At 38.5% G+C, this 12458-nt stretch overlaps 2 protein-coding genes across 5 annotated transcripts; one reads left to right on the top strand and one right to left on the bottom strand.

The window, feature by feature from the left end:
* Positions 1-2470: 2470 nt before the first annotated feature.
* Positions 2471-5736, top strand: LOC115957552. Its single transcript, XM_031075824.1, has 2 exons — positions 2471-2670; positions 4754-5736. The coding sequence occupies exon 2, from the start codon at positions 4755-4757 to the stop codon at positions 5577-5579; it is 825 nt and encodes a 274-aa protein (XP_030931684.1). The 5' UTR covers positions 2471-2670; position 4754; the 3' UTR covers positions 5580-5736.
* Positions 5737-6594: 858 nt separating this feature from the next.
* On the bottom strand, positions 6595-12458 carry LOC115955253 (protein FLOWERING LOCUS D). 4 transcript variants are annotated; one of them, XR_004084074.1, is made up of 7 exons: positions 10422-12455; positions 9078-9839; positions 8941-8986; positions 8695-8837; positions 7956-8001; positions 7202-7282; positions 6595-7114 (listed from the first exon to the last, which is right to left on the bottom strand). XR_004084074.1 is itself a non-coding variant. In XM_031073324.1 (6 exons), exons 1-5 carry the CDS (start codon positions 12244-12246, stop codon positions 7970-7972), a joined length of 2808 nt encoding a protein of 935 aa, XP_030929184.1. In that variant the 5' UTR covers positions 12247-12455; the 3' UTR covers positions 6595-7282; positions 7956-7969. The 4 variants fall into 4 exon arrangements, 3 of the variants coding, with proteins under 3 accessions (XP_030929184.1, XP_030929185.1, XP_030929186.1); XM_031073324.1 differs by having other exon boundaries at positions 6595-7282; XM_031073325.1 differs by lacking the exons at positions 6595-7114; positions 7202-7282 and adding an exon at positions 7289-7830 and having other exon boundaries at positions 10422-12456.

Consider the following 12458-nt stretch of genomic DNA (forward strand, 5'->3'; position numbering starts at 1 on the left):
GGAGAGCCTCTTGATGCGACAGAAGCACCTGAAGGTCTGAATCCTGAAATGCCCAAGGAAGGTGCCGATCCGACGGTCAATGCCTAGATTCCTGATGCCGAGGAACTAGCCATCCTTGCCCAGCCCCTGCAGGCAATTCCCTTCGCTGAGGTCCCCAAGAGCACCGACACCGATCCTGCTCAGCTTTCCCCAGAAGGGACTCTCCTCCAGTGCGTCAAAGTTAATCCTGTTCTGCCCTCCCAGGACGTGGCCGACACAAAATTGAAGAAGTAGAAACCCCAGCCAGCCTTTGCATTTGTTTTTAGTTTAATTACTACCTAGTTCCCCTTTTGCTTTGAAAACTTTATAATTTGCTTGTAGTTGAATCTGTTGAACACATATATGAAATTCTTTTCTTCTTCTTTCCTTTAGATTACATGTTAATTGCCCTCGTCGATACTTACTATTGTTACGGACCTTACGATTTTTGAACTAGTTACCTTAATAAGTATGAATGGTCGTGCGTATGATATATTTAGAATCATGCTTCGGAATGCTAGCTCACCCGCACCCACAAGGCATTGAACTCGTGTCTGAACCTCCTTTAGTGGAGATATAGGCATCATCCGAGACGTCCTAGGTGTTGTTGGGACCAACTTGGTATCCAGATTTCCTTTAAGTAGTTGGTTTCCCCATAGGTTTGAGTCCGAGAACCATGCAATACCTTGGTTCTGTCCAAAACTTAGCTTTTTTAAGCAGTTGGTTTCCCCATAGGTTTGAGTCCGAGGACCGTGCAATACCTTGGTTCTGTCCAAAACTTAGATATTTTCGTTAAATAGTTGGTTTCCCCATAGGTTTGAGTCCGAGGACCGTGCAATACCTTGGTTCTGTCCAAAACTTAGATTTTTCTTTAAGTAGTTGGTTTCCCCATAGGTTTGAGTCCGAGGACCATGCAATACCTTGGTTCTATCCAAAACTTAGATATTTTCGTTAAGTAGTTGGGGTGATTAGCCCCTCAGCCATGCCCCTAGAACCATCCGCGCTACTAACGCTTCGTAGCGTAGCCCCTAATGGAGAAGCGTAGCCCCTCGTGGAACTTTATGTTAGGGCACTACAACGGGCTGTTTGAAGTGATGGGGGAACTTTCTCGACTCACCGCCAGTGCCAACACACAAGTCTTCCCACAGACGGCGCCAATTGTAAGAACTCAATTCGTAACGACCCCAAAATGATGTTGGGTTCGAACGTCAAAAGGCCCAAACAATATAATTTGTAGAGCGTGGGCTTGAAAGGTTAGGCCTTGGTCACCGGGCAGCGATTCGAGTGGCTCCAGTTACTGAACTCCGTCCGAGGAGTATATGAAGCTATGTGCTTTTCTTATTCTCCTTTTTCTAGCACTCTATGGTTTGGGAGACGGCTTGTCCCCCCTTTTTTTGGCACATCAGCCTTTACGTTATATAGACCCTCTTAGTTGATCCTGACCTTCCATCCGTTGATCAGGCAGGTACCTACTCGAGTATCTGTCCCATCAGCCACTTCACCCTACTTTTTGTTAGTTGCACTGACCGAAACCACACTGTTCAGGAGTCTTTTTCCATTAATATGGTTAGTACGTTTGTGGGCGCATTTAATGCGGAGCCGACGTCTTCTCCTTGAACCATTTACACTCTCTACTCCCATATGAGTCCCATTCTGCTCGCCTTCTTTTCTGAGGGCGCTCTGGAGGTTGCCTTTGACGATGTACCAATCTTTCTTTTGAAGTCTTAGGAAGCCGAGGACAGGGGTATCCTCGACTGCATCTATGGGCTATTTGGTCTTTCACTATTTGTCCTCGGTAACCCCTATTCTCGGCACAGGCCCTAGGCCCTAACAGGAAGTGGACCGGGTTGTGAGTTCTCTAGCCCCACAAATATTAATATTCCTAACATAATCTCCATTTAGTAATATAAAACATGCCCTTAAAGCTTGAGGTAATTTTGATTTTTTTTCTTCTAAAATTTTAAAAATTGAATTCATACCCTTAACATTTCGTATCGTTTGCATTTAAGTCTTGTTGTCAATGCGTCATGATGAAGAATCCATTAAGTGCTAAATAAGCTCAAAAACGATGTTTTTCATTAAAAAGTATGTTGTTTTGAACCATATTAAAGGGTTGATAGATATTATTTTGAAAATTTTATAATTTAAATCTTTAAAATTTTGGGTAATTTTTTGTCATTTACTTATTAAATTTTTAGATTTATAAAACTGCATCATTCTGAATTGAGATGACACTTGATGGACACCTCATTACAACACATGGATGGAAGGGCTTAAAACCAAACCATGCGTAACGTTAAGGGTATATATCCAAACTTGAAATTTTAAGGGACAAAATTAAAATTTTCCAAATTTTAAGAGTGTATATTGTAATTTAATTTAATTTTTAATAGATAGATTGCAATTTAAACTGTTTTTATCTTTATCCTTTTGAAAAGGAACCTTGAAATTGTCTTTATGTGACGGTAGTTGAGCTTGATGTAATTGGTTGTCAGAAAGACACAGGGACACAGAAATTTGGATATATACGAGAAAGAACAACGAAGCTTCTCCAAATTGCAAGCCTGCTTGGCCTTTGGGAAAGCTCAAGAAAAAGTGTCATAGACGATCAAATACTTGACGATTCTTCTGCAGTGCCTTCTAGGGTTTCCTGTAAGTCAATATTTCCCTCTCTTTCGCATTGCCGTTCAAAAAAAAATTTTTTTTTTTTGGCTCTAAAATGTCTCGGCTTTTAGATGAATCAACCAAAAAAAATAATTTTGAGAACTGAGTTTTTAGTATTATGTGAAATCTTCATGTGGGTATTGATTTAAATGCATAATCTTAATGGTTAGAGTTATAGGCGATTTTGTCTTTTTATTTTAATGGAAAATGCTTCAAGCAAAAGATTTTGTTATGTTGAACTTTTTAACTTATAAGCATAGTATATTTTCCTTGAATGTTATGGCAATATATTTTTTGAGATGAGTGGAGTATTTGTAGGAAAGAGATGCACTCAAGCTGTTTGATGTTTGAAGGGTAAGAAGATTGGCATGGTAGATGACCACATTGGATCAAATTGTTGACACTATTGATATTTGAGAATTTCCGGTCTTGAATTTGTGTTGATGGTTGTGGGAAACACAAATTTAAACGATTAATTCAAAAGAAAAAGAAAAGGAAAATTTGTAAGGATTGAATTAATGTATAGTTCCTTAGGTGTTGTACCTTAGGTTCTCCAATTGAATTCAATGTGTGGCTGCACAGAACTAGGCCTTTCTTCTTCTTTTGTTGGTAAGTTACACAAGGTGAGTCTTAAACCCACAACCCCATTCTCCACCTTGTTCTTACAAGAGGAGGAAATGCCATGTTAGCTAGATCATTGGTGGGATTCAAAACTATATCTACAATGCTAAGATCTAAATTGTGTATGAGAGGGGAAAAAAGGGTCTTCCTAGTCTAGCTGCATGTCTTGTTCTTATTAGGAGGTCTTTCATATTATGAGATTTTTATTTTTTGGAAATTTTCACACATAATAGTGGGGAAAAAAATTAATTTTCCTTAAATTGAATTGATGTGCCACCCTTGAGCATAGGTTTATCATAATTTTAACAAGCATGCATTATATGTTTACAGTTCCAATCAACTTTGAAGCATTCAATGATTCCAAATCAGGACCTTTCTATAAACCAAATGCAAAGAAAATGAAGATGTTTCTACTTATCAGTTATCAAAAAGAAATAAAGACATTTTCCAAACTTGAAGTTCCAGCCTCAAATTCTCAATGGTGCCAAAACTAACTAAAAAGTGTTAAAGCATCTTTTTTGTTGGTAGTTAGTGCTAGCATGGCTACTTAGCAGTTAGCACCCATAAGATGGGACATGTGACCCACTTAGTTTGATGAGGTTAATAGATGTGCAATATATTTCAGCCTACATAGTTGAAATGATCATGTATAAGCTTACACTCTTCTAGTGATCATGTATAGGCTTGCTCTCTTCCTGAAATTTCAATGTGAAAGTGGTAATATATGTGTATACAATGATCATATCTCTAGGCTATTAGATGGTGAATGAGCTCTATATGAAATAAGGCTACTTAAAACCTAGGGACAGGAGTGTAACGAGTCCCCATCCAAATTGGGGGCCATATTGTCATGCTACTCGGATTCATGATAATGCCTCTAAATAACACCAGTTAATGCTTCCAGATGCAGAATTTTTTCTTTAAAGTAAAACTCAAATGTTCAAACGAAGCCACATTTCTTCTTTATAATTTAAAGTTTGGATCAAGTATTTGTAGCCTACATTTGGTGAAACATGTAAGCACCCTGAAACAGTCACCTTTCATCATATTGGATATGATTACAAGTTCTTTGCATGTAAATTTTATACTTAACATATTTATCAAAAAAATAAAATTTATGCTTTGCATGGGCTAATTAATTTTGTTGTAGACTTCATTGACTCCCTTTCTTGTTGATCATAATTTTTCAATCTTGTAAATGTTTACAAGAGCTTTCTGTACATCCTGTGTACATGAGGTATCTCCTCTATTTTAATAAAGTTGTATTACTGATTAATAATATATTATATAAATTTTTTCCCCTAATAATCAGTAAGATTGATAAAGCTACTAAATTAATATCAATTCTTATTGTTCTTTTCATTTCAATCTCTTGTTTTCTCTCCTTAAGATGCATTTGCTTTGTAATTTTTGACAAAGCAAGTGATGAACTGACATTTGCCTTTGAAAGGATGCATGGGTTCTCTACTGTTGATGGCTTCATGGAGATAACTGAATGCTTAGCAGACATGATTAAATATGTGGCAAATGAACCCTCAGTAGGGCTTTTCTATGTCCAGCATCATACTCAAAATGCAGTGCCCAATGTCATTTCTCTCAAGAATAATGTTGTGGAGAAGTCTCGAGAAACAACTTTGCACACTGAAGATTCAGAGGATTCTATAACCATGGTCAGGTCAATGAAAGAATGTGGATTCCCCATTGCTGATGAAATGATAAGAGACATCAAGAAATCTCTAGTGACCATGTCTACAAAACAACCAAGAAGAGGGTTAATCCAGAACCCAACTTCAGGTTTTCAGATGGGAAGAGCTAGCTCTTGGGGACCAGCCACTTGGGGCCGTGGTGCAGTTTTTGACCAAGAGGAGAACAGAAGAAGAGGTAATTATTTGTCATCCGTACTTAAGTCAGCAAAACAAAAGGCCAGCAATTTCAAGTGGCCACAGCTTGATCCCAAAGAATTGACACAAACCAAGGATGAGAAGCTACTTTTGTTCCCTACTCCATCAGTGTCAGTAACATCAGCTAGCACTAGCTCATCTTTGCCAGATGTGGAAGCAGATGAACTACCCTTGTCAAGTCAAATTGAAGATGATCCACTACAAGAAGAAGAACAGAATGATGTCAGCTTACCGGGTAAAAATTTAGTATTAGTTTCAGAAAACTTTGATGATTTCAAAGCTGATAAAGAAGCCAAACTGGAGGAATGGTTGGGGGTGACTGACAACCCGCATAATCATAGAGATGCAAGTGATGCCGAAAGGGCTTTTACATGACAATACTCAGCTTCTGAAAAAGCTTTACCTGTAAATACTGTTGTTTATTATATAATTATCTTTGGATAATGATTATATACAAGATATTTGTGGTGCTATGAGATTCATTTTTGTGGTAAGAATAAAAATTTGTTCTCATATTTTCGTGCTGGTTCTATTACACCTTGCTATGGAAGGGTGATCTCCACAAGTGTACTATTGAATGACAATGTGTATTGTCAATACCAGGAATCTGCAATCACTGCTTGGAAAATAGAATCGGGAATCTTCTGGTCATGAACACAAAATTGTGCATACATGTATTTGATGCTTCTGCCCCTACCAACTAGTTTCAGTACTTGTGCTGCTTTACCAAAAAAAAAAAAAAGTTTCCAGCACTGTACTTGTTATGTGAAGTAATGCTGAATGATGAGATAATAGCTATAGTACATGCATTCCGCAACATCAATTGTTTGGAGATGTTGAGTTTGGACAATCTGCTTGGCAGACTATATGACATTTTGGTCATGGCTCTTTTGTTTTAAGTAAATAGATGTTTGGTTGGCTTCACCAACCCAAAAGGAAAAAGGAAAAAGAAAAGAAGATAGATGTTTGGCTTAGGCGTCCATTTGATTCCTAGTGTCCAAAATTTTGAAACTTTTTTAAACTTCTTAGCAGTCAGTCGATATATGTTTATTCACTGATAAGATTTTGCAACCTTCTAACTTTTTATCACACCAGAAATGTTCATCTTTTAATATCCCTAAAAGATAATCTGCATCAACCCACGTTTCTGATGCACACTCATTCCAATATTGAGCTCTTTTTATAACATTTGGCTTGTAGATTTCCTGTGGATCTTAAATTGATGAGAGTCGAGAGACATGGCCAATATTGAAAGCAAATGAAGCATTAAAAGCATCTGTGGTGCACACTTATTCACTTAATTAGACCTCAAATCAAGTAAATCAGGATATTGCAAAAGACAAATCCATCCAAATTATGCCAAGAATTGTAGATGGCAGGAGCAGTTGGATTGGAGACCCACACCTTTACCCTGGCTCTTAATTGACAAAGCTAACCAAATTTAGTCAAATGACTTGAATCATTATTCACCGTGAAAAAGAAATTGGAAAAAAAACCATATTATATATTCAATTGGGATCTCGAAATTATATAGATTTTTCTTTTTCTTTTTCTTTTTTTGTTAATTGTAAGGTGAGAATATTGACAAATTTTTGAAGATTTAATTTGCTATTCACAAAATATTGAGTCTCATAGTAGAGGCTCAGTGATAGGCAGGACTCTTCTATTCACCCCACAAATCAGTTTGGCAGCAAACAAGCTTAACCAATTGAGAGTTCTGGGGCAGCCTCGTTCTCATGAGTTCACCAGTGGCCTAGCCAAACAGTAGTATTGATCAACAAGCACTCCATCAATTCAGGCATCTTGATGATGCGCAGACTGGCCAAATCCAAGCTCCAGCTCAATGTTCACTTTGAAATTGCATTTGTCACCTACCAGGAGAGAAGCCAACCAACAGCAGAGTTGTCCTTCTGCAAGTGGCATAGACATCTTCAAACAGCTGACAATAGCACTCGTAGTGATCCAGGCAAAGATCATGAGTAAAAACAGCTACTTACAAGGCTAGGAACAGAAACTTGGTCATTGCTGATAGCTTGCAAAGCGGCCCTTTTGATAGATTCAGAGGTGAAGAGCAAATCCTTCCATTAATGACAAAACATTCACAGGAAAAAAGGTTAGTTCTCAATCATACAAGAGCAGAGAGCTCAAATCTACATATAACCAAGTACATAATACTCCTCCATGCTAAGGTGATGTATCGGCGTGTCGTAAGCAAAAGAAAGAAAAAAAATTACATGGAACACCCAACCACACAACCCACACCATTAAATTGATCTTGAAAAGATTATTTTCACATAATGCACGTCCCTTACTTGATTTTCAACCACACAAAAACCTGCTAAATAACTGCTATAGCCAACATTCAGATCCTGGTCCCTAGTATTTGATAATGCAACTTCTTTACTTTTTTTTGGTTCTTAACGCAACTCCTTTACTAATAAAATGTCTTCAACTGATATACGAGACATATTACACGATTACATTGACCCTCACAAAAACAGTATAGAATGGCATACTTCAGTCAGATCCTCAAACAGAAGACAATGCCGCATCAGGTTAGATTAAAATGGAAATCAATCTGTGCAAGAATGCATATTTGACTACCTAGGCCCTCCAAAGATAACATCTAGAAAAGAAAAGCAGGTTAGGGATGCAACAAATAATTTTCCACCAATACAAAGCAAAATTTTGAACCACTACATATAATGACTAACATTCATAAAAAAATCAACATAGTTCATGACATCTCACCTCTCAAGGTCTACTCATTGCTTCAACAGGTCACCTTGATTTTGCCCTAATGAAATATGAAAAGTCATATTAGATTTTCCATTGGAAAAACTTCACCTTAATTATCTTAATTATTTACCCAAAAACAAAATTACTGAACAGGCACATTCAATTATTTAAGAAAACACATTCTGTTTTGTTGCCAAGGTTTTTACTTGGAATAGTGTCTCCTCTGAAATGGACGGATTATAAAGCCATTGGCAAAATGGATGACATACACTCGTAATCACAATGTACTATGGAAGAAAAATTTATCGTACTTTAATTTTATGGATGGCCCCTTCAAAAGGGCAGGGACCACCACACAGTAATCACAGGAGATAGATAGAGACAGAGAAACTAAATGCTTAAGAAAAAGGGAAAATAAAGAGCGAAAACTTAGTTTGATCAGTGTGTCCTCTATAATGTAATGAAAATAAAGTCACCACCACAGTGGATGATATACATGTTATGAAATAGTAGATTACCTGAACAAACACACACACACAAAGAAAGGGAGAGAACTAAATACTCTTTTTGTATAAGTAGATAATAATCTTAAGGCTTAAAAAGAAAAGGAAAAATTAAGATTTATTTTCATGATGGTGTAAAACATACAGGGAAAACTCTGATTCCACTGGGTATTGCAATGAACCACAATTCATAAAGCAACTAAAGTATATTTAGAAAAGAAAAAGTACCAAAAGACATCAATTTTTACCTGAACCAAGTGTGTCAAGAAGTAATTGATCTGTGGTCCCTATTTCCTCTGACATCTTAGTTTCCTCTGACACTTTACCATTTACTACATTTGAATTAGCAGCAGCTGCCAGTACATTGCTATTACGCACTATTTTAGCCTTTCTGGGAAAATAAATAAGGATAAAATGTTACTTTCACATCAATTAGTATAAAAATATTTGAGATATTCAAGAAATTAAAAGTTTGCAAGATCTTCAGCTCATACCTCACCACTTTTCGCTTCAAAATGCCTGTTTTCAGCTTCAATGTCCCTTTTTCCAAAACCATGAAATAAATACTTTAAGTTCTAAAACAGCTAAATAAAGCAGTGTAGATTACAAAAGCTAATATCTAACTGCACACCTGATTTGAGAGCCAAAGCAGTTGAAGCAGGTTTGCGATTGCCCCTCTCAGCCTTAATGGAAGCAATAACAGAATCAGCAGTAGACCCCAGACCTTTTCTTCCCACCAGCTTCACTCCCAACTTTTCACAGAGGTAATTCAACCTCATTTCATCACCCCCTCTAACCTCTCTTAGATCCAGTGCCTGTTGCCTAGATAATAAAGTGTAAACCTGAAACTGTTGCTGCTGATTAAAATGTGACTGAAGCTGCTGAAAAAGTAACTTATTTGAATGTTGTTGATCTTGTTTTGAACCTTCATGACTCTTTTTTCGAGGCTCACTAAATGTCACCCTCAAAATTGCTGATGACTTGGGATCAGCATTCTTCCGAGCAAAAATAACAGAAAAGCTCCCAAATTCTAGATCAGGCTCCCTAAATAAATCTGCAAGAAGGGAAGCACAAGAATGGGCATTCTTTGATGGGCTCCTGTCAACCTTTGTTCTCAAGGCCCGAGCATTAGAATAGTTAGCCATATTTGCAGCTTCTCTTAATCCACTAAGAAAAGCCCCATGCATAGTTGCAGGGTATCGCCTAGTGGTGGCCTCCCCTGCAAAGAAGAGCCTTCCATCTCCCACACTTTCTGCTAAAATATCATAATCATCTCCTGATGCCCCAACTGCAACATTAGAATAAGAACCTAGACTGAAGGGATCACCACCCCATCTGGTACAAACTGTTTGGATAGGCTCCGGGACATTGATTCCTTGGGGTTCATAGATACCTGCATGCATTTGTGCCCAATTTTGAACAATATTTCTTTTGAAAATTCATGAGCAGTATAGGAAAAGCTCCCCAAAAGAAAGTATTCTTATTGAAATATACTTTTTTGTTGTACAGGGAAAAAAAAATGTTGTTGTCATCAGTTCCTTGTGAATGACCATGGCAAAGTACATATCATCACAGAGAAACTGTTCAAATGATTTTGGGGGGGGGGGGGGGAATTAATGACAAAGTAGTGTCTTTTTTTATTGTAATTTTGATATTTCAGAAAATAGGATAATGGAGGGATAAATTTTAGGCTAAAATACTGTTTCCATCCCTAAAGTTTGCATGAATTTCATTTTTTGTCCATAATTTTTTTAAAAGCCTTTTTCAGTTGCTTAGAGGCAAAAATAGGACGAAAAATGAACTTATTTGAAATAGTTTAGAGATTAAAAAAAAAAAATTAGGACAGAAACTGTAACATTTTCAAATGGTTTATAGACAAAAAATGAACTTTTTTTAAGTTTAGTAACAAAAAATGAAAATTTTAAAGTTTAGGGACAAATAAGATAGTTTAAACACAGAAAAATGAATAGATTACCTTTGAGAATTTGGATAACACGGGTCACTGCATCCGTTGGGGGCATGCTCTCAAACTTGTGAGCAGCTTCTCCAGCTACCAAAGCAATCAAGAGAGGACCACCAGCAACTGTTCCATAGCTGTAAAAGAGAAAGAACTCCCCTCTACGGCTCGGTTCATCACAAAGATGCCCAAAGGTATCAAGATCTGTGCCCCAGAATACATGAGGAAACAGCATAGCAACCTTATTCAATAACCCAAATCCTAACCTCTTTATGCCATCAAGCTTTCTCTGAGGCAACTCTGGAATAAACTTTATGGATCCACTCTTTAGAACCCCAAGTGGAACTGTGCACAGTGCCATGTCAGCCTCAAAGACCTGACTCCCTGCAATGACCTGCACACCATCACTACCATACCTAATGGTGTGTACAGTTTTCTCGTATGAAATCGGCACATTCTCAGCCAAAGCCTGAACCAGCCTTCCATTCCCTCCAGGCAAGAAGCAATGGTCCCCTCCCATATCATACGGGTCGTCTTGGTCCCAAAATGCAAGAGAAAGCTTTGAAAGCAATTCAGCATTCGCATATTCCAAATTTGCAAGATGCCAATTAAACAAGTTCATCTCCTCCGCATTCACTGCATCCCCATACACCTGCCGGAATGTTTCCAATGCTGCACCAAGAGAGACATCCACTGAGACCTCCCCCATTAACTGCCTAAGCTTACTTGCCTTGTCCAAAAGACGGTTAAAAGCAGTTTCCACCTTCATATCCATATCATGGTCAACCGGACTACCATCCAAACTATAAAGGGGGCACTTATCTCTCACTTTATGAAGCTGATAACCCAATTGTCGGGCCATAATACCAAGTGGATTCCCTAAAGTACCCGTCAGAACACTACCCCCTAAATCCGCTGCTGCACACACCCTATTCCCTCCCTCCATTTTCTTCGTATAGACTCGTCCACCTGCTCGCTTCCTACCTTCCAAAACGGTCACCTTATACCCAAATCTCATTAATTGCCTTGCTGCAGCCAGCCCCGCAAGCCCAGCACCAATCACAATCACATTTGCCTTACTAGGTTCAGCTGGACTCTTCTCCTTGATTGCCGGTGCAACCCCAAAATTAATATACCCGTGTGAAACCAAATAATTATAAGCAGAATCCAAAAGGGTATGGCCATGTTTAGGTATCTCGTCAATAAACATCTCTTTAGTGATCCAATTCGACACATTCTCGCGCCATTTCGCAATAATGTGGTTCCGAATAAGAATGTAGTTGACCTGTTCTATCCCCCCAACTACAGGTACAACCCCGGCATCGATTTCCTCCTCAGTGAGGGAATCGGCAGGAAACCCAGACGAGAGCGCAATCAAGGCCTCGGCTGTGGATTCTTTATTTATCACAATAATCTCATCGGAGATATTGGGTACAGTTCGTGTTGACGAATTAGGGTTTTCTACGTTATGTCTAATTGAAATTGGAGTAATAGTAGCAGAAGAATATGAAGAAGAGGAAGGGACAAGACCGTTATTACCGTTGAGAATAACGTTGGGGAGTGGAGGAACATGAAACGACGCCGCTTTCCGCTGAGGCCGACCTCGCCTTCGCTTCTTGGGGACTGTGAACGAGAGAAGGTGATTCGCTGAAGTAGGGCTAGGGTTTTGGATATGGAATTGGGTTTCGATTGGATCATCAGGGCTCGGATTAGAATTAAGATTGGGATTATGATTATAATTGGGGCTAGGGCTAGGGTTAGGGTTTGGTGGAGGTGGAAAAGGAATGAATTGGAGAGGAGGGAATGAAGAGAATTGATCTGGGGATTGGTCTAATGGATTCATGTTTTGGGGTTTTGGAGAGAGGTAAGTGGTACAGGTAGTGATGCAGAAGAAAGAAAGCGACTGTTTGGCTCCCGAGAAAATTTGAACGGCAATGGCTTAAGTACTTGGCAACGTCAACGTTTTGATTGGTTATAGTAACGGCTATGATTATCACCATGTCAGCATCTACTTGGAGTTATGGACTACCTGGACCACACCGCTGCGGCGGAACT

Source organism: Quercus lobata, chromosome 8 (assembly GCF_001633185.2).
Source record: "Quercus lobata isolate SW786 chromosome 8, ValleyOak3.0 Primary Assembly, whole genome shotgun sequence".
Lineage (NCBI taxonomy): Eukaryota > Viridiplantae > Streptophyta > Magnoliopsida > Fagales > Fagaceae > Quercus > Quercus lobata.

Coding starts and splice junctions, on each gene's coding strand:
- LOC115957552 (XM_031075824.1), top strand. CDS start 4,755: ATGCATGGGTTCTCTACTGTTGATGGCTTCATGGAGATAACTGAATGC.
- LOC115955253 (XM_031073324.1), bottom strand. CDS start 12,246: ATGAATCCATTAGACCAATCCCCAGATCAATTCTCTTCATTCCCTCCT. Junction 8,987..9,077: donor TGCTTTGGCTCTCAAATCAG/GTGTGCAGTTAG, acceptor TTTTGGAAAAAG/GGACATTGAAGCTGAAAACA. Junction 8,838..8,940: donor TTGAAGCGAAAAGTGGTGAG/GTATGAGCTGAA, acceptor TTATTTTCCCAG/AAAGGCTAAAATAGTGCGTA.